Source organism: Globicephala melas, chromosome 17 (assembly GCF_963455315.2).
Source record: "Globicephala melas chromosome 17, mGloMel1.2, whole genome shotgun sequence".
NCBI classification, from domain to species: domain Eukaryota; kingdom Metazoa; phylum Chordata; class Mammalia; order Artiodactyla; family Delphinidae; genus Globicephala; species Globicephala melas.
In genome coordinates, this window is record NC_083330.1 from 43,420,970 (window position 1) to 43,443,020 (window position 22,051).

The 22,051-nt window shown below is 41.4% G+C and overlaps 1 protein-coding gene and 1 long non-coding RNA gene across 2 annotated transcripts in view; one reads left to right on the plus strand and one right to left on the minus strand.

Moving 5' to 3' along the window:
- Nucleotides 1-22,051, plus strand: part of VPS13B (vacuolar protein sorting 13 homolog B) — a 798,623-nt gene that overhangs the window by 755,247 nt on the left and 21,325 nt on the right. Inside the window, exons 53-56 of the mRNA XM_060287492.2 lie at nucleotides 1,874-2,001; nucleotides 2,199-2,398; nucleotides 17,078-17,196; nucleotides 21,112-21,917. Coding sequence (XP_060143475.1) covers nucleotides 1,874-2,001; nucleotides 2,199-2,398; nucleotides 17,078-17,196; nucleotides 21,112-21,917 — 1,253 coding nt within the window. The remainder of the gene's footprint in view (nucleotides 1-1,873; nucleotides 2,002-2,198; nucleotides 2,399-17,077; nucleotides 17,197-21,111; nucleotides 21,918-22,051) is intronic.
- LOC132593779 (uncharacterized) lies at nucleotides 571-21,916 on the minus strand. The gene is made up of 3 exons (XR_009559607.1): nucleotides 21,620-21,916; nucleotides 4,610-5,254; nucleotides 571-2,419 (listed from the first exon to the last, which is right to left on the minus strand). It is a non-coding gene; the product is annotated as an uncharacterized lncRNA (long non-coding RNA).

Sequence of the window (22,051 nt, forward strand, 5' to 3'; positions counted from 1 at the left end):
AGTGAATCAGTTATACATATACATATGTTCCCATATCTCTTCCCTCTTGCGTCTCCCTCCCTCCCACCCCTCTAGGTGGTCACAAAGCACTGAGCTGATCTCCCTGTGCTATGCGGCTGCTTCCCACTAGCCATCTATTTTACATTTGGTAGTGTATATATGTCCATGCCACTCTCTCACTTCATCCCAGCTTACCCTTCTCCCTCCCCATATCCTCAAGTCCATTCTCTAGTAAGTGTTATTTTGAGATAATCATAGATTCACATACAGATATAGGAAATAATACAGAGAGGTCCCATGTATCCCTTACCCAATTCCCCTATCTTGCAAAACTCAACTATAATATCACAACTGGGATATTGGTGTTGATACAATCAACATATAGAACATTTCCATCAATTAAGTGTGGTAAGTTTAAAAAGGAAGTATTTTTGAAAGCAATGTGAACCTATGTATAGAAAACAAAACTTACTTTTAAAACTGAGAGACAAAATGTAAAATAAAACACTTAGAAATTAAGTTTAAAATTCTAAGATTTTATTAATATAATTTAAATTTTCATCTGTACATATTAAGCTAGATATTACATTGGAAGTGCCGTAGTTCAGTCTTGACCCCAGCTCTTGGCTATCGGCAGAGCATTCTCTGTGGTTGGCTTGCCCAGCTCTTCCACAGGTAGGCTGGGAGAAGGACTTTGGTGCTAATGCAGAGACTGACGCTCAGAGAGTGTTCCATCTCTTCTCCTCCCCCCAGTCCAGCAGTGCACATGTCATGGTGTTAGTTATTAATATGATTTCCCCAAATACTAATCGACAGTTCACCTTGACATTTCAGACAAATATACAGGCTTTGGGAAGAACTCACACTGGCGAGCAGAATAGGTAATGAATGGGAAATCCTTCAGTGTGTCATTGACCCCTTATAGTAAGTGGAAACTGAGGGCCACATTTGGCAAATATCTGATTTCTTTGATTAATTTCAACAATCGGCCCACAGAATTTAAGCTTCAGAGAGAATTTTTTGCCTGCTTTGTTATGAAATACTTTTTGGTAGTCTCTAGGTCTAAATTGGAGCCTTTCTCTCTGTCCATTGTAGAGGTCAGCCTGCGGCCACACAGCAGTTTCTCTGAGGCCAAATAGTAAATACAGCTTTGCTCTTCGTAATCAAAATGGAGATCCTGTAAAGCATGATGATTGGCAAAAATTGACAACAAACATTGAGCATACCTACCTTTAGAATTAAAAAAGAGCAAGTACCCAGATTCTCTAGTCGTCCTTCTAGAAGCACATCAACTCCTCCTTTGCCAAAATTTACCAAGCACTTTTGAGGAGGAAAAGCTAGCACAAGGATATCTGTAATTCTCTCCGAGTGGTAGGAGTTATGAGGGTTTTATTTTATTTATATTTTTAACTTAATTTTATTTTTTTAATTTTTATTTTATATTGGAGTATAGTTGATTAACAATGTTGTGTTAGTTTCAGGTGTACAGCAAAGTGATTCAGTTATACATATTCTTTTTCAAATTCTTTTCCCATTTAGGTTGTTACGGAATTGAGCAGTTCCCTGTGCTATACAGTAGGTCTTTGTTATCTGTTTTAAATATAGTAGTGTGTATATGATCGTTCACATTTTTTTGAACATTTTATGACAAAAATGTTTACTACTGTCAGAAAAAATTAGTAAACCTATCATTAGTGTTTGGCAGGTAATAGATAAGTGGATGCCCATCCATTCTCTGGAAAACATTTCCTCTGATGTATAAGAGAGAAGGTGTTATAGAGGTTCTGAATATTGCAGATCCAAATAAACATGTATCAGGAGAGAAAGCGTGCATTTTTTTCTAAACCATTTCTATCCTTTGATTCTGTTCTAGGGCTATAGCACTGACATATCAAGAGCACTTTGGAGTGACTTATTTAACCCTCTCAGAAGACCCTAGTCCTCGAATAATTTTCCACAACAGATGTCCAGTAACACTACTTATAAAGGAAAATACTAAAGGTATATGTTATAGTATTGAATTTAAATAATACAAAACCTATATTTTTTCTGGAGGTTTTTGACTTCGTAGTTACCTGTGACCCTTAAATAAAAGTGAGCTTCTCTGAGAAGTTTCTCTTGCCCCATTACGTTTAGTATCCCCAAGTCTTTTTCTTCAAGGCCTAAGTCTGCATATGCCTTTCTTTTTTCAATTTTAGATATTCCAAAGTGTGAGGTTTATTGCAGAAGAATTCCTCCTGAGTGTTCAATTCATCATGAGCTGTATCATCAGCTTTCCAGTTATCCAGACTGCAGGACCAGAGACTTACTCCCCAGCCTCCTTTTGAGAGTAGAATTGCTGGAGGAAACGACGAGTGAGTGGAGCGACGCCATCGACATCAACAGTCAGGGAACGCAGGTCAGTGAGCCGCGAGGGTTCCTGCCAAAGCCCGAAGAAACAGTCCCTTTTTAAGGTTTTGGTGGTTGTCTGTTTCTAAACATAGTTTTCTAAATGCTGAATGTCTTGTCTCTGTGTGAGGGCACATGTGTATCCACTTTTACATCTTCAATGGGCTATAAATTCTCAAACCCAAGTATGTATCTCAAAGCGTACTTTGCAACTGTTTATGAGAGGGGAGCACCAGTTACGCAAGCCCATCTTGGGTCTAAATCCAGGTCAAAAGTGAAATAAAATTGTTAACCTTCCTTACATGGAAGGTAATCTAACTGTCCAGATCTTAGGACAATTATATTGTCAACCCTAGATTAATCACCTCTTTTGAAAATTTGCTAAGTGTAAAATATACATATTAATCCTAGTAGTGCGTGAAACTTTGCAAATATAAGCACAGTTTTAAAAACCTGAACAGTTCAGATGTCCTGATTTGTCTCTGTCTTACTCTGGATGTTAGTGATAATATTTTTGTTGAAAATGGCACAGGAACCTAGCATTTCCTTTCTGCTCTACTTAAAATTTGCCATTTTTCAGTACAATTCAGTGTCATTAAATACATTCACAATGTTGTAAAACCATAACCACTATCTATTTCCAGAAATGTTTTGTCATCCTGAACACATACTCTAAACCCATAACTCCCCATTCTCCCCTCTCTCCCCAACTCCTGGTAATCTCTAATGTACTTTCTGTCTCTGAATCTGCCTACTCCAGGCATCTCATGTAAGTGGAATCATACAACATTTGTCCTTTTGTGTCTGGCTTATTTCACTTAGCATAATGTTTTCAAGGTTCATGCATGTTGTAGCATGTGTCAGAACTTCATTCCTTTTTATGGCTGAATAATATTGTGCTGAACTTTTTAAAAGTCCTTTCACATATATTAGTGCATTTGATCTTCACAACAGGCTTATGAAGTAGGTTCTACTGTAATGGTTACAGCACACATATTAAAGTTATAAATGTACTTACAGTGATAATAATGGTTATCATTTAATAAGTGCTTAATGTATGCTAGGCATTGTGCTAAGCACTTTACATTCATTCTTACTTAACCTTTGCAGCAGCCATACGAGACAGGGACTGTCACCTCCATGTTACAGAAGTGAAAACTGAGATCTCCAGAAGGAACATGGCCCAATTCCCATGTGTTACAAGGGAAGGGACTGGGATTTTATCCAGACCTGCCTGACTCCATAGCATGTGCTATGAATGCTACTTCCTTACCTGGAATTCCTTAACTGCCCTCTTCCCCAGTCCTGCTGGCACATTCTGTCTCATCTCTCAAGGGATTCTCTCCCTACACCCCTGTGAAGTCTCCTGCCCACCCCCATTTAATTGCATTCACTTCTGTAAATGATTTCCTACCAAGTCAAGATTCCTGGCAGTCAGACACCTGCCTTATTCATCCACAGCCTACAGCAGAATGCCTGCCAACACAATGAGATCTGAATACATATCATACAGATAAGTGAATGACTGAATGAATGAAAGAGAAGATGAGGTTACCAAGAGAGGTCTTATAAGGGAGGAGAAGAGGGTCCCAGGCCTAACCTTGGGGAACTCCAACATGTGAGTGTCATGCAGCAACAGACTGAGAAGGATCAGGAGAGTGGCTGGGCGAGAACCTGGGCAGAAACACGAAAGCCCCTGAGAGAGAGAGTTTACAGGATGGCAGATGGTGGGAAGAGGGCAAGCAGGGTAGCCACTGGAAGTTACAGGTTCGGAGGGAGAGGAAGTGAGGGAGTGCAGGGACGGTGAGAAGTGTTCTTTCAAGAAGCGTGGCCGTGAAGCAGATGAGATCAGTGGGGAGGAAGCCCTTTATATACTGCAGGAAAGTAGTCAGTGGAGGAGACATGAAAACAGGAGCGAGGAATTGCCAGAGAGACAAGTCCAAAGCATGGGGAGTGTAATTCTACTTGAACAGAAGGGCCACGCCCTCTTCTCTGTTGGCAGAAAAGAGTTGGGGATGGGCACAGGTGTAGGTAGAGATCTCAGGAGGGATGGACTGGGAAATGGAGTGAAGTGATACCCACTGGCCTTAAGTTTATTATGAAGTGTGGAATGAAACATCTGCTGAGAGACAGAGGGAAACGGGTGGGGGCCTGGGGAGTGTAGCTGTGGAAACAGGTGAAGGACATGGCCGGGGACAGGTGCAAGAGGGGCCCCGCTCACCTGGGAGACCTGCATTTGTGGTTCCCCAAACTACTGAGGGGTGTGATCTCCATCCGCGGTGCTCATGTGATGAACAGTGAAAATCTGCTGGGTCTGTGCAGCCTCAGAAGACGTTCCCCGTCTCAGTAATTTACAAAATAAGTATCACCAGCTTCTCAAGGGTCCCTGAACTCCCCTGCATCGGTTTGAAGATGTTTGAAACCTTGCTTATATATGTCTAGGGAATTCTTTACAATAGGCATTCTGCCTGCCAAACCTTATTTTGGGGATTCCTGTTCACTCTAAATTTCCTCAAACCTTTGTAGTCAGGGACACTTCAAAGCTGAGAGGAGGTACTGTTTCCAACACCCTTATCATCCCTGGTCCGAGGACCCAGCAAAGTCTCATGTTCCCATTAATCTTTGAGGAGCTGTGTGCCATATGTCCCGCAGACCACGGTTTACTTCCTATTCTGGAGGAAGATTTGTTTCAGGCCCTCACTGGCATCTCCTCAGTAACACACCAGGGCATATAAATCACTGGGGAGCTTGGGGAGCTGTGTCCTCTGATGAAAGGAAGCAGCCCTTCTGTAGGAGGGAGCTTGTCTTCCAGGAGCCTTTCCTCAGCCCTGGGTCACAGGCACGTGATGTGAATTTCAAAGCTGACCTAAAAAAAGCAGAATTAAAAAAAAAAAAAAGAAGAATTAAAACACCATAAAAGCTCCATTATGCCCCAAGGAAGAAGACTCCTTTAGCTTTTGTCAGTCATAGAGATGCCCCTGCCTTGGTCATGTAAATAAGACCGTGTCATGTTGTATAATTTTGACATGGAATATGAGAAGGAATATGCAGACAGTAACTTTATGGTTACACAAAGAAGTACTCTTTGGATCAAGAGTTAACTAGAAGACCTGAGAGCGTGTCGGCCACAAAATCCTGATGGGGGTGGGTTTTCTGGGGCTGTGTCCCTGGCTCACACCTGGTTAGAAGACATCTCAGCCAGAGGCCCCGCAGTGGCAACTGGTGCTCTTATCCCTGATGACAGTGGGTGGGAGCCTGACTTCAGGGAGGAAAAATCTTCAGATTCTCAATAAGTAAGTGAACGTATGAAAAATAAGCTTATGTTGATAATTTTAAGTCATAATTTTGATCCTATCAGGGAAATACTTTAGAATCCTGTCACAGTGTATGGGATTTCAATTGCTCATAGTTCAAAACCTTATTTTCGTCAGTTAGGCAACCTTCTTTGGAAAAATTCAAAACAAAAAAAGGTACACAGAAAACATAGTAGTTACTTTTTTACCAATATAGACATTGAGAAACATTGCTTCAGTCGTTCAATCCACAGGACTTCTCGAGATTAAATATGTGCCAGACATTATAACCTGGGGCTGGGACTACATAAAATACAGTGAACAAACATGGAACACAGCCCTTCCCTCAAGGAGACCGTGTGTGGAGGAGACAGATGATAAGCAAGTAATCCCATGGGTCGTTGTACTGTTGTGAACTCTGGTAACAGCTCTGCAGGAGAGGCGGGTACAGGTGTGCTGTTATACGGCAGACTAATTTGAGAGGCCAAGGAGTGTGTCAGTGGGTAAGAGACCTGGCATCTATGCCTTAAAGGAGGAACAGGCATTAAGTATTAGACGAGAGAACGGGAGATTTTTCTTGGCAGAAAGAATAATGCGTTCAAAGCTTCGGTGCTCAGAGAGGGAACATCGGCCTTTCAGGGATCTAAATGCCAGTGTGGCCCTAGTGCCAGATGAAGGAAAAGGGGGTGAGAGAGGAGGCTAGTGAGGCAATTCAAGGCCAAACCTGGCAAGATGCTGTCGCTCCAATCAAGGATTTGGGGTTTTATCTTAAAAGCCACGGGAAGTGATTGAATTGTTTATGAAAAGCAATTTCTGAGCCAAAGAAGAACGAGCAGTTTGAACCCCAAAAGGCAGATTAAAATTATCTCTTTGCAGGTGAATTCTCTTCTACAAAGATACAGTAAATTCTCATGATCTTTGACTCTTTTTTTTTTTTAATTTATTTTATTTTTGGCTGTGTTGGGTCCTCGTTGCTGTGCGCGGGCTTTCTCTAGTTGTGGCGAGCAGGGGCTACTCTTCGTTGCGGTGCGTGGGCTTCTCATCGTGGTGGCTTCTCTTGTTGTGGAGCACGAACTCTAGGCGCGCGGGCTTCAGTAGTTGTGGCACATGGGCTCAGTAGTTGTGGCTCACGGGCTCTAGAGCACAGGCTCAGTAGTTGTGGCGCACGGGCTTAGTTGCTCCTCGGCATGTGGAATCTTCCCAGACCAGGGCTCGAACCCGTGACCCCTGCATTGGCAGGCGGGTTCTTAACCACTGCACCACCAGGGAAGTCCTCATGATCTTTGACTCTTAACAGAAGTGTTTAGTGGGGTCAGCATCATTGCTGTTTTCTTCTCCTATAAGCTCTGTACCATTTACAAAGTGCTTTCACATCCAGTCTCCGTTCTTTCATTCATTTATTCAACCAACTTTTACTGAGGACCTATCAAGGGCCAAACCCTTTTCCCTGAATAATGTATAATTCCCACCTTCAAGGCACCTGCATAGCTAAATAAATGCAGTCGAATGTAGTAAGCCCTAAGATAGAGGCTTTGATCACTGCAAAAACTCTAAGATAGTCGGGGCAGTAATTTTGATGTTTATGTTACTGATGAGAGGATTGAGGCTTAAAAAGTAATCCACTAGATGGTTTATAATTAAGCAGCATCAGGCTGGAACCTGGGTCTGCTCACATGTGGCCCAGTCTCGTTTTTCCTATACCAAGCTAAGAGCACTGTCTGTCCTTTGGAGTCCTGCCCTGGCTACAAACATTTCCACCTGAAAGTCGATGAAAGCACAGGTTAGAAGAGGTTTTCTAATGTCCCCTTTTACCTAGAGCAAGAGTCCCTTCCATGACATCCCACCCTAGAAGATTCCGAGTGTCATAGTCATGGCTTATTCCAGCAGTGACTATGAGAAAGTTTCTGCTTATATCAAGCTGAAAACTATCCCTCTGTAGGATCCATTCATCCATCCTTGTTTAACCTGCTGAGGCATCACAGAGTATTTACTTCCCCTTTAATAGAGCAACGCTACAATCACTTGAAGGCAGCTTCAACATCTTCTCTAACCGTTCCCTTATCCAGGCCAAACGTTTCTGGTTCCTTGAATCATTCCTTCAGCAAGTGTGATTTCCAGACCCATCACCACAGTTACCCTGCCTGAACACACTAGTGTGTTATGTTCCCTTTTAAAAATCTGGCAGCCAGAATTATACATACTATTCCAAATGTGGTCTAACCAGCCATTACCTCCCTATGCTACATTAATAAATTAGAAGATTGAGTTAGCTTTTTATTAACGAGTTCAGACTGTTTGTTATTATTGAACTCGTGGTCAGCCACATCCCCCAGATCTTTATCATGTGACTTGCTGTACAGTTGACTTTTTTAACCCAACGACAGGACTTAACATTTACCCCCGGTAAATTAAATCTTGTTGCTATTGGCCTAATCCACTTGTTGAAATCACTTTAAAAAAAATTGTGATGCTGTCATCCAGCATATTTAAGTATCCCTAGTAGCTTTATGTCATCTATAGATGTGGTGAGCATGCATTCTACATGGTCATCCAAGTCATTAATAAATATGTTGAACAGGACAAGTCCAAGGTCAACATGCTGCAGTGAGTCACCAGACACTTCCCTAATGCATAGGTTCAATCAGCCACTAACACACCAAACTGTACTGTCATTTAGCCCTCATTTCTTAAATAAGAAAATGTGTCTAAAAGCACTTTTAAACTATACTGTATACGATATTTTTTATCTTGCTTGCAAGAATATCGTGAGACACTTTGGTAAATGCCTTGATGAGCCAGAACTCAAATGTGTAATCAGTCCATTTGGTGCAGATCAGACAGGGGTAACCCTGAGCACTAATGCTTAAAGGGCATGTAGTCATTTTCAGAGATATCATTAGCATCCATCCCAAAATGTTTACATAGAGAAGAAGTTGTCGATCCAAGTGAGAATCTGCCTTATAAAATGTGTGGTGCAGATGTTTTGGCTTCTTGCTTACTTCAGTCGCCTCCCTCGCCCCCCATATCAGGGCCAGAAGAGATATCAGCAAGTTGACACCCAATTGTAACGTCTGCCAAGTGTCTTGGTTGAGAGTCTCCTATGTGTTTACAGTTTGTTCTGGTTGAGTCACCATTGCTTCCCAAGATCCTCGGGAGTAGGGATTTCCCTAAAATATTTTTCAGTAAGTATACAGAAGGAAGAATTACACCCAGAATATCTGTTATTTTCTTCTCATCCTTATCCAGTCATTCCTACCTTAGAAATTTCCCCCCCTTCTTTTCCTCTCTGGGAGATCTAATTCATCTCCGAGCTTCAGCTACCATCTGTGTCACCCAGTCACTCCCAGGTCCCTGTCTCAGACACCCACATCCCTCCCGATCTCCAGCTCTGCGTTTCTGGCCACCCACCAGACATCTCTGCCTGAAAGACCTGCAGTCACCTCAAACCAGCGTCATCATCTGAAACCAATGGGATCATTTTCCATCCCCTGAGCCAGCTTCTCCTAGCGTCTCTGCTTCAGTTAATATCACCACCATTTTTCCAGTATAAAAACCTTAAATAACATTGATATAAAGTTGTATTGAATGCCTGCTTTATGTCAAGCACTTTACACAAACATTGTCATTAGTCTGCATTGCATCTCTTACAGGTAGATGGTACCTGAAGGTCAGAGAGGTTAACTTGCACAGGGCAAGTGGACCTGGGATTCAATCCCACGACTGTCTAGCTTCCAAGCCTGTCTTTTTCTGCAGCATCCCAGTACCTTCCTTTCCCTCTCTTCCCCCATTCTTCCAGTAAGTCACGAAGTTCTGGCAGAAATTCCACAGAAGTGTCTCTGTATCTGCCCCTTCTCTCTGTGACCAGGGTCTACTTCAGGCCTTTTATTCATCACTTCTCTCCCAGATTTTAACAATAGCCCCTTAAAGGGTCTCTCTGTTGTCAGCCTTCCTATCCGCAAATCTGTCTCCACAGCTACCACCAGAGTGATTACTAAGACACAGAGTCCAGTGCAGAAAAGCCTCTTCAGTCCACTAGACTGCTTAAGACAAACCACTGCCTGCAACCAAGCAGGCTACATCTTACTGCCTTATTCCCTCTGTAGGTTAGCGTTCAATCCCGTAGCATATGGGGAAATCTCTTCTTCCTTTCAAAGTCTAAATCTTGAAGTCTTCCATACTATGATTTTCCTTCCTAAGATATTCTTTTACAAACTATTTGATCTGGGGATATAAGTATATTTTTTCCTTCCCAAAATAGAGGGTGAATTGTTTTATAGATTTTTGCCAAAAGTCAGCAGAACAAATGCAATGCCTGATTACCATATCTTCAGATCTATTTGTGGAGGCTGAGACATCCCACAATCTGTCATAGACAAGCTGGAGACCCAGGAAAGCCATGGTGTAAATTCCAGTCCAATGGCAGGAGAAGATGAAATGAAATGTTCCAGCTCAAACAGTGAGGCAGGAAAAAAGGGGCAAATTCTTTCTTCCTCCACATTTTGTTCTATTCAGTGGATTGGATGATGCTCACCCACACTGGGGAGGGCAGTCTGCTGAATCCACTGATTCAAATGCTGATCTCCTCTGGAACACACTCCTCTCACCAACACATCCAGAAATCATGTTTTAATCTGGGCACCCGATGGCCAGAGTCAAGTTGACACAAAATTAACTATCAGAAAGGAAGTGCAAATGTGAGGTGGGAGCAAAATGAATCAGGTAAAAGAAAGACAACTGAAGAGGGATGAAGTCCAGCAAGTGTGCTGTGATGGGAATTGAGCCCAGTTATGGAGAGAATTAGTACAAATTGGAGGAGGGGGTGGCTTAAGGACTTTTAATAACAGGGATACCCGTTATGTAACTGAGCTGCAGTGCTGGATGCTTTATAACTGCCTCTTGATTATCCCTGGATTATTCCATATAGTCTATCAGGATAAAAAAGAGAGAAAGAATGGGAGAGAAAGGAAGAGAGGTAGACTTCCAAGAATGCTTTCAGTTATTTCCTAGGCGTCACCTTGTAAATTACTCAGTAAAATTAAACTGGGGTAATTTTTTAAAATATTGTTTGTTGGATAAAAATATAGTAAATAATCATTTTAATAAAGATAACTGAATATGTAGAAAGCACAAGTTACGTTACACTGTTCCTTATTTGTAATTGTAGTAAAAGATAATGTACTAACTGGGAGGCAGGACCTAGGCCTCAGTGGTTTTCTTATAGCCACAGTGTGTAAGAGAAAGTCTTACTGATCTAAGTGCTCTAACACAGACACAAATGACAGAACATGGAGTATTCCCCAAATGTTTTGTGGTTACTATATGTTGCCTATAGCCTTCCACACACATACCCATACTACCAATGTGAAGTGAAGAAAGTAAAAAATAACTAAATGACAGCATCGATCAGGACTGACTAGCTTATTCTGCAGTAATAAACAACTCAAAAAAAAAGAGAAAAATCCCCTTGGCTTTTTATAAAAAAAAGTCAGTCTCTTAACTCATTCTTCCCCTCCCCACCCCAGAGCAGCTCTCCTCCCCAAGATTCTAACCAGTCACCACATCCCACTGGAAATCAGTACTTCTGAGTGATGCCCTCTTAGCCTGGATGTGGCTCCTTTTCATCTAGAGATGTATGAACTCATCGGCTCCCCTCTCCCCGCCAAAACACAGGAGAGGATAACAGTAATAACTCCTGCACGCTGGAAAGAGGGAGAATGAGACACATACACAGCCTCTCACCCATAACACATCTGAAATTTTTCTGAGCACATATTGTGTGGGGTTTTATTCCTTGGAAACAAGGAATAGTCTTCAAGCCCTATCTCTGCTCATGGAAGAGCTCTTTTACCATTGTTCTTCCGGTCCCTGGATCTACCCTCAGAGATCCTCCTTGACCAACATCTGAAGTTGTATTGAGTCTCGAATAATCAATCACAGACTCCTTTAGTCTAGGTTCATGAGTTTATTAGGCAGTAGTAATTTCCCAGAAACTCAGTAGACTGCTTATCTGTTTGATTCCAGAGAATTCCATGTGCTAATAACCACATCCTTGGTCCTTTTAAAGACATATTTCTGTACTGTCTTGCTTCCTTATCTCTCTTTAGATTTAGGAGAGCTTCTGTGGCAAAGTTAAACTATTCATCTAAAATTTTTTTCTGAGTCACTTTAACAATTAAGAAGTTTTAACAGTGAGTTCTGATGGCTATACATAGCCCTAAGTCTGAGTATTAATCTGCCTTCATGTTCAAAGATCAAGTTTTATCTCTTACCGTTTGGGGTTAAAAGCATTACTGACTTTGCAAAGCCCTGAATTTCTGGAATCTCTTTATTCTCTTGAATTTCTATTTGCAAACTGGCCAGTTCTTTCCTGAGCTCATCGCTTCTTCATAATGAAACACATTGCCAGACACAGCCAGCAGCAGCCAGCACTCACTACTTATGTTTTGTTTTCAAACCTCATCTTCTCGAGCTACAAATCTATTAGGTTTATAATCTACCTCCCAAGTAATCTCAGACAAGTCTTACTAAGTGTCTTGCCACTTTGTAACGTGAATTCCCATTCTTGTAGCTTTCAATATCAATTCCTACTGCCTACCAGTAAGCCAAGGACTCAGATTTTAGGTTTTTGTTGGAACCCTGTTTCTATTACCAATATCTCCATCCATTAGTATAGGCTACATTATGCTGCCTGTCACAGTCCTGTTTACTTCTTGCTCATGCTACATGCCAGGGTTTGTCATCAGGGGCTCTGTTCTACATGGGCACTCAGGGACCCGGGTTGACAGAGGCCCCATCACCTTCTGTCTGGCTTATTGTAGCACACCACCCCCAAACCTAGAGGCTTGCATCAACGGTGATTCAGAGGGTTTGGTTGGGTGATTTTTCTGCGTGAGCCTGGGATCACTCACGCAGCTGCATTCAGGTAGAGGGCTGGCTATGGATGAGTTCAGCTGGGAAGTCTGGGCAGCTCTCTTACCACATGGTCTTTCCTCCATAGGGAGGCTAAACCAGGCTTTCTCACATGGTTGGCAAGAGGGCAAACCCAAAAAGCAAGCCTTATCATGCTTCCTCTTGAAGGAAATGGACACAAAACTGTTGCCCTCATGAACTTATACAGAGACCATGATGGTTAACACCCTGAGAGGGAGAAACATTTTATACATCTCTGCCTTGGAACTTTTAGCTCTTATCTCATTATTTGTATACTTGGCTTGTGTACTTGTGTACCCAGGCTGGGAGCAACTTGAGGGCATGATTTCTTCTCAGTGCCTACCGCAGTGAGGAGCTCCTTTAGGCTCACCTTAAATATCCAGTAATTGATTGAACGATTAAATGATCAAACCATTAGACCAAAACAAGAATTTATTTTAATTTCTGGGGGACCTGGCACTAATTCCTCTGGCACTTGGGTTCCCAGCTCTCTAATCCCTAGAGCTCACATTGTACAAAATGCTTGGTGTTGCAGGTTATTTCTCTACATGTGAAAGGAGACAAGAGTAGGCTACAAGAATTAAAGTCTGCGTTTCTTCCGTTCTAGTGATGAGTGAAAGGGACACCCAGCAATATTTCTGTCCAGGGTCCAGGTTTTTGGCTGGAAGGCGTACCTTAAAGGTTTAGGTTGATTTGCTTACTTTCAGAGTTCCCTGGGCAGTTAACAGAAACCATCAGCTTGCCTGAACCTTATCTTAGGAAGTACACGTATCCTCACTTCAAAACGCCTGCCGATTGCTTTGAGAATGAGCAGAGCAATAAGTACTTTCCTCTTCTGATCCCCTCCTTCCCTCCTTTGAGGGGTAGTAGTTCTGGTTTCTAACACTCTCTGCTAAAACCCTGGGGTATGCCCTGAAGTTATGGACAGTCCTTGAGAGGAAGGAATACACATGGGAGCACCGGACCTTAAAAAGGTTTGTGTCAAATGAATAATCCCATGTCTGTAAGCCTGGAAGAAAGCAGTTGACTTACTTTACATATCATACAAAATGATAGGTTTTATAAATGTGACTGTCTCTCAAAGAATATCTGTTTGTTTTAGATTCGTGAGCTGAGCCATTTTTTAGGTTGGCTGCATTCCACCTTTTATCATAGTCAAGTTCAGTTTTTATCTTGGAACAAAAAAGGGCAAACTCAGGATACAGAGTCTTTTGAAACAGATATTTTTGCAAAACAGTCCATTTGGGAAGTATATCCATAGAGAATACAAACTGACTCCACTCCTGCCCTCAAGAAGTTGAGAATCTGGTGATTGAGTCTATGGTATAAACCAGTGACTGTAATACAAGCAATAAGATTTGTGATCAAACAGAAGTATGGTTAAAGTGTTTTAGGAATGTAGGAGTAGGTATCAGTCTGAGGAAAGGAATGGAAAAATTAGAGAATAGCTTCCTGGAATAAGGTGTCCTTACCCTATATGTGCAAAGATACACAGAATTTGGAAAGGATTTGCATGGGGGGACAGCACGTTGTCCGCACAGAGGGTGCTGAGGGGCATTCAGGGACCTAACTAAGCTAGAGCAGTGGCCATAGAATGAAAAAGAAGCCTAGGGCAGGAGTCGGCAGAGCAGGAGATGAAAGTAGGGAGGAGGCAGAGGTGACCTCCAGGTGCCCTGGATGCTCAGGATTTCTGAAGGAGGAGCCGTTGTACAAGAAAAAGCCCAGTAACCTTGAAGTCACTTCCAAGGGTGAGAATCACAGACTCCTGTGGTTCTGTGTACACTCTTTCTGGTACCTCTTCATTTGGTAAAAATTAGAACACATTCATTACATGCCAGGCAGATACCTAGCTTTGTTCCTTCATCCAGGAATTTTCAGTCTTTCTTCTTTTATTTGCGGTTCTAACAATAATAAAGGGTCTAGACTTGGACTGAATTGATATTGCAAATCATCAGTATCAACATTCCCAAACACAAGGAGGTTCTTGCCCTTACCCTCAGGTAATGCTCGCAGTGAACATGATGTTCTCAGAGTTGTTTTTCAAATAGTTCTGATTTCAAATATTTATCCATTTAAGCAACGTTGGTATTTAATTCTGAAAGGACATCCGTTCTGCTGGCCTGGCACCTGGCTTCTGAGATAGAACTTCTTTTTAAGTCTTAGTCCACCTTCTCATGGAAGAAAAATTAATTTTAACTCCAAGCAAATCAAGTTATCTGACATTCTAGTTACAAGTTATGTGAGGGACCTTGAGGGGACTATAGCATGTCTTGTTGGGTTTTCGGGTATGTTTTTGTGTCCCCAGCGTAAAAGGGCATCATTATGGTAGTAAGTCAAAACTCAAGAGCCTGAAAGTTTTTTGCACATTGCATTTCAATTCCTGTGTTTTAGGGTTTTTTTTTCCCACAGAGATTCATACGCACACATAAAGGTGGCCCATGGCTGGGCTCCAGCCCATACAGAGTTATTTGTCAATTCCAGAGAAGCAGAGAATGAAGACACTCATGCCCTCTCATCCATCTTTTTTTTTTTTTTCTATGAACCTTATAGCTGGATATTGAAAAATCTGGATTTGATTCTTTTTTTTTCATTTCAAGTCAGCTGAACAGCCTGTACACATGGATATAAAGAAATATAACCAGGAAGTGTTTGTGGTATTGAATCAGAACTTAAGACATTTGAAGCCTCTAAGAGTTTTATAGTGTCTGGCCTTACATTTAGGTCTTTAATCCATTTTGAGTTTATTTTTGTGTATGGTGTTTTAGGGAGTGTTCTAATTTCATTCTTTCACATGTAGCTGTCCAGTTTTCCCAGCACCCTTATTGAACAGGCTGTCTTTCCTCCATTGTATATTCTTGCCTCCATTGTCATAGATTAGGTGACCATAGGTGCATGGGTTTATCTCTGGGCTTTCTATCCTGTTCCATTGATCTATATTTCTGTTTTTGTGCCAGTACCATACTGACTTGATTACTGTAGATTTGTAGTATAGTCTGAAGTCAGGGAGCCTGATTCCTCCAGCTCCGTTTTTCTTTCTCAAGATTGCTTTGGCTATTAGGGGTCTTTTGTGTTTCCATACAAATTGTAAAATTTTTTGTTCTGTTTCTGTGAAAAAATGCCATTGGTAGTTTGATACAGATTGCATAAACATAGGCAGAACACTCTTTGACATAAATCGCAGCAAGATCTTTTTTGACCCTCCTAGAATAATGAAAATAAAAACAAAAGTAAGCAAATGGGACATAATGAAACTTAAAAGCTTTTGCACAGCAAAGGAAACCATAAACATGACGAAAAGACAGCCCTCAGAATGGGAGAAAATATTTGCAAACGAAGCAACTGACAAAGGATTAATCTCCAAAATTTACAAGCAGCTCAATATCAAAACAACAAACAAAACAATCAAAAACTGGGCAGAAGACCTAAATAGACTTCTCCAAAGAGGACATACAGATGGCCAAGAAGCACATGAAAAGATGTGCAAAATCACTAATTATTAGAGAAATGCAAATCAAAACTACCATGAGGTGTCACCTCACACCAAAGTGACCATCATCAAAAAATCTACAAACAGTAAATGCTGGAGAGGGTGTGGAGAAAAGGGAGCCCTCTTGCACTTTTAGTGGGAATGTAGATTTTGATACAACCACTGTGGTGAACAGTATGGAGGTTCCTTAAGAAACTAAAACTAGAACTACCAAATGATCCAGCAATCCTACTACTGGGCATATACCCAGAGAAAACCATAATTCAGAAAGACACATGCACCCCAGTGTTCATTGCAGCACTATTTACAGTAGCCAGGGTGTGGAAGCAACCTAAATGTCCATCAACAGAGGAATGGATAAAGAAGATGTGGTACATATATACAATGGAATATTACTTGGCCATAAAAAGGAACAAAATTGGGTCATTTGTAGAGACATGGATGGACCTAGAGTCTGTCATACAGAGTGAAGTAAGTCAGAAAGCGAAAAACAAATATCGTATATTAACGCATATATGTGGAATCTAGAAAAATGGTATAAATGATCTTATTGGCAAAGCAGAAACAGAGACACAGACATAGATAACAAATATACGTACACCAAGGGGGGAAAGAGGAGGGTGGGATGAATTGGGAGATGGGGATTGACATATATACACTATTGATACTATGTATAAAATGGATAACTAATGAGAATGTACTATATATAGCACTAATGAGAACATACTATATATAGCACAGGGAACTCTAGTCAATGCTCTGATGTGACTTAAATTGGAAGGAAATCCAAAAAAGAGGGGATATATGTATACATATAGCTGATTCACTTTGCCGTACAGTAGAAACTAACACAACATTGTAAAGCAACTATACTCCAATAAAATTTTTTTAAAAAAAGGACATTTGAAGCCATTTCAATAAGAAACACAATAGTGTTTCTTACTGCTTTTCAATCTGATTTTGAGTATTCTTTTTGCAGGTTGTGTTCCTGACTGGCTTTGGCTGTGTGTATGTGGACACTGTCCATCAGTGTGGCACAGTCTTCATCACTGTGGCCCCAGAAGGAAAAGCTGGACCTATTTTAACTAATACCAACAGGTAGGCTTAATTAGTATCCCAGTATCAGCAGGGTATGTTTCCCGTTATAAAGTTGTAAACCTACTATTTGCCATTCTTTGTCATCCAAATATATACATTAAAGCTTTTGGTTAATTATTGTATAATCCATAAGGGTATGGTTATTAGCATTGAATTACACCCATAATAAGAAGCAATATATCATCTTCTCTGGGTACCCCTTCCAGTTCTTCTGTGGTGAGTTTAACAAGCTGATTTACAAACTAAGACATGCATCTTAGAATTATACATTATCATTAGCATGAAATGAAAATTAATACTTCTCTATCCACATGACCACCTAGTAATTAGTAATTAGACTTAGCTAACAGCAAAAATAAAGTCACCTCTTAGAGCCACATTTTCCCCCATTCGACCTGAGTGTTGCCATCAGGTTTTACAAATATGAACCAGAGTTATTATCCTTAATTTAAAGGAACTCATATAATTCAGTAGGAATAATATGAAGATAGTCCCTCCTTCCAAAAATTAAACAAGGGCAAACGACAGAAAATTCTAGGAAGAGGAAACACAAGTAATCAAAGAAATGCAAATTTAAATAAGATATTACTTACTGAATTAACAATGATGTTCCATCATATACAGTCCTAGTAAAAGTGTAAATTGTTACTATTTTCTGGAAAGCACTTTAGTAATATGTATCAAGAGCTTTAAAATCCCTCTGGCTTGGAAATTCCACTTTTAACAGTTTTAAGAGCTTGAGATAAGCAATAATTAGAGAAGTAGGAAAAGGTACGCAGAGAGATTTTATCACATTGCTAATTATAATGGCAAAATATTCAGAGTACAAACCCCATCAGCAGAGGAATAGATGATACATAAATGTACCATAAATGGTATATCCACAGAAAAGAGACTTACAGGATTTTAGTGGAAGAGAAAAATACATATGATGACTTAAATAAAGCAAACAGAATATAAAATTGAACATATAAATATCCTAGTTATGTGCACATACAAGTACATATATGCACACACATTCTCACACATACGCAAGGAAAACATTCCTAGAAATAACACTGAAAAGAAAAGAATCAAAACTGTTAATAGATGTGCGGTTATAAGTGATTATTTAATAATTTTCTGTATTTTAATTTTCTACACGGAGAATGTACTTTATAATCAGAAAATTTTTAATTTTTAAATTTTTATTTAAAATATGAAATAGTAATATCAACTTTTATACATTTAAGCTCCTTTTTTTAAATTTCCTTGCTTTTCATATATGGTTAAGAACTCATTAATTTGGACCTTGCCAAATTATCATTAATTTGAATTTATAATATTTCAAACAGGTTGGGTAGACTGTTTCCTTTGCCCAGTAGTGTTTGTTAAAAAATTAATAGTGTAACAAAACTGGAGACTAAATTTTGACTTGCATAACCCAAAATTTCAAGCCCACATGACAATTTCAGGAACTTTTTATCTAGGGCATTAGTAGGGCATTGTTTATGACAGTAGCAACAATCCATACATTCAGTGGTAGAAATAGGAAAGGAACAAGTATTTGCTTGTATTTCCTTAATTCATTTGTTCAGCAAATATTTTTCAAGTGCTTACTGGATGCCGGTGCTATTGTAGGGATGAGGATATACTAGTGACCTAAAAGCCCCAAATCCCTGCTCCCGAGGAGATCACATTCTCATAGGTGGGGAAAGGGAGGACAGAGAATAAACATAATAAAAAAGGAAATTTTATGGTTCAGTAGAAAGTTGGAGTTCTGCAGAGATAAAAACAGAGCCTGGGAAGGACTAGTAGTACCTGGGCACAGGGACAGAGAGAGTGTAATTTTGAAAAATTGATGTAGGGAAGCCTCACCAAGAAGTTAACATTTGAGCAACTTGAAAGCAGCAAGGGGGTTAGTGATGTGGTCATCTGGGGTGAGCTTTCCAGACAAAGGGCACAGCCAGTTCAAAGGTCAGAAGCAGTGTGCCTGGCATATTGGAGGAGCACGGAACAGGCCAGTGCAGGCCAAGTGTAGAGGGTGAACAGGAAGGCACTAGTGCCTGGGGTCAGGGAGGGAAGAGCTAGAAGGAGGGGACACGTCGTGTAGGGCTTCATTTTAATTCTGAGTGAAACCAGGAATTCATTGGAGCTTTTTGAGCAGAGAAGTTACATGATGTGACCTAAATTTTTAGAAGACCATTGGCAGCTTTATTTTTTAAGTTTACCTAAGTATAGTTGATTTACAGTGTAACAGTGTTACAATGTTCATTTCTTCTGTACTGCCAAGTGACTCAGCTATACACATACATATTCTTTTTCATAGTCTTTTGCGTTATGGTTTGTCACAGAATATTGAATATAGTTCCCTGTGCTTTTGCACTAGACTATAGAGAAGCACAGGAGGAAGCAGGGAGACTGGTCAGGAGACTATTACAGTCATTCACACTAGAGGTGGTGATGGCTTAGGCTACACTGTCAGGGGAAGTGGTAAGAAATGGTCAGATTCGGGATGTATTTTAAGGAAAAGCCAATGGGATTTCTCTGACACATTGGATAAGGGTTGAAAATAGAGGCATCAAGGAGGACTCCAAAATTTTTGGTCTGAGCAGCTGGTAGGATGTGGTTGTCATGAACTAAGATGAGAACGACTGCATGTGGGACTGGGGGTGAGATCAAGAGTTTGACTACAGACGTGACCACTTGAGATGTCTTTTGAGACCTGTAAGTCACTACTATGTGGATGGGCAGTTAGAAATACAAGATCAGAGTTCACAGGGAGTTCTAGGCTGAATATGTGACTTTGGAAGTCATCAGCATATAGATGCACATCAAATCATAGGCCTGGATGAAGATATCCAAGGGGAGTGAGTGGAGATGGGAAGAGAAGAGGACCAAGGGCTCAACACTGGGCACCTTAACTTTAAGAGGAGGGTGTCGCATAGGTGATGAGTGACCAGACATACAAGAGCTGAGAGCAGACATGCAAAGAAAGTTTTTCCAGAAGGAGGAAGTTATCGACCCTGTCAAATGCCACTGTAGGGTGAATGAGTCACAAACTAAATGCCATCATTTGATTTAGCCACATGGAAGTCCCTTGGGGGCCTTGACGAGACCTGCTTTGGTAGACTAGTGGGGACAAAGGCCTGCCTGGAGCACGGTTAAGAGAAAATGGAAAGTGAGGAATAGCAGACAAGGTGTATATGCTTTGGAGTTTTTATGTAAAGAGGATCAGGAAAATGAGTAATAGCTAGAGGGGGAGATAGAGTTACAAGAGGGATTTTTTTAAGGCAAGAGAAATAAGAGCATGTTTATAAGCTGCTAGTAGTGAAGAAAAAACGATATAGGAAAGGGGTGAATTTCTGGAGAGATGACCTTGATGGGAGTGAGAGCCCAGTGGTTGAGCGCACGTTAGAGGGGTTCGCGGAGATGGGAGCATGGGCAGCTCAGCTCTAAACGTGGCGGGGGGAGCAGAGCACATGGCCTAAGACGCTGGTAGCTGGGCTGTTGTGGTGTGGGTTCCTGGTGAGTTTTCTTCTGCTTGCTGTACTTTTCCAGTGTAAGGCATCTTGGTTATTTTATTATGACTTTCTGCTTTGTGATGATCATGACAGAGAATTAGTGCACAAAGAGCTAGTGGGATTTGAGAATAAAAAAATCTGGTGTTGATAAGGGAAACGTGATACAGCAACACGACAAGAACTTGTAATAGTCCCTTTGGGAACATTTCCCAATACTGTTGGAGTATGACCGGCTCTGTCCAGACACGATGTACTGAAAGTTGAGTTCTTATTTGTTTCTTATGAGAATCTGATGGGACATCAGGAGGTGTTTAATAAGGCACTATCATTAAAAACTAAGACATTAAGGAGGAAAGGGAGGGAGGAAAAGAAAAGCAGAGGAGACTCATGTTCTTTTCCCTTTCTCCTGTAGAACTCTGGAGAAGATTGTGACATTTAAAATGTCCATCACTCAGTTGAGCCTGGCGGTGCTTGATGACCTCACCCGCCACAGAGTATCATCTGAGCTCCTGAGACTCACACTGGACAACGTTTTTCTCCAAATAGCCCCGGTGGCTGGTCACGTCCCTGGGGAAGAGACGGCCACCGCCCTCTTTCACCTTTACTGTGTGGAGGTCTGCTGTAGGGACCTGCAGTTGGACAACCAGCTATATAACAAGTCCAATTTCCACTTCGCTGTCTTGGTCTGCCAGGGGGAGAAAACAGAATCTATTCAGTGTTCCAAGATGCAGAGTCTCGTTACGTCCAGCAAAGATTTGGAAGAATACAAGAAAAACTGTTTCATCAAACTTTGCCTCACCTTCACTGAGGGCAAGAGCTTCTTATCTGATATTAACGAGTTCAGTTTTGAATTGAAACCTGCCCGCTTATATGTGGAAGATACATTTGTGTACTACATCAAAACTTTGTTTGAGACCTACCTTCCTAGCAGCAGCCCAGCCGGTCACCCCACGGTCTTTGCAGATGGGAAACAGGTGTTGCCCGTGCAGGTCAGGCAGCACGCCAGGGCCCTGGTGCATCCTGTGAAGTTACGGAAGCTGGTGATACAGCCGGTGAATCTCCTCGTCAGCATCCACGCTTCCCTCAAGCTGTACATAGCCTCCGACCACACCCCGCTCTCCTTCTCAGTGTTTGAAAGAGGCCCCATCTTCACCACGGCCAGGCAGCTTGTCCACGCCCTGGCCATGCACTACGCCGCGGGGGCTCTCTTCAGAGCAGGTGAGGACACAGCCCAGGGGCCACGATGAGCTGGAACGTGAGCAGAAAGGAAAGGCTTTGGGGTGGACTTACTGACTTCAAGACATAGGGAAGCAGCTTGGTGGGAGGTGAAGAGCACAGCCTTTGCAGTTAGA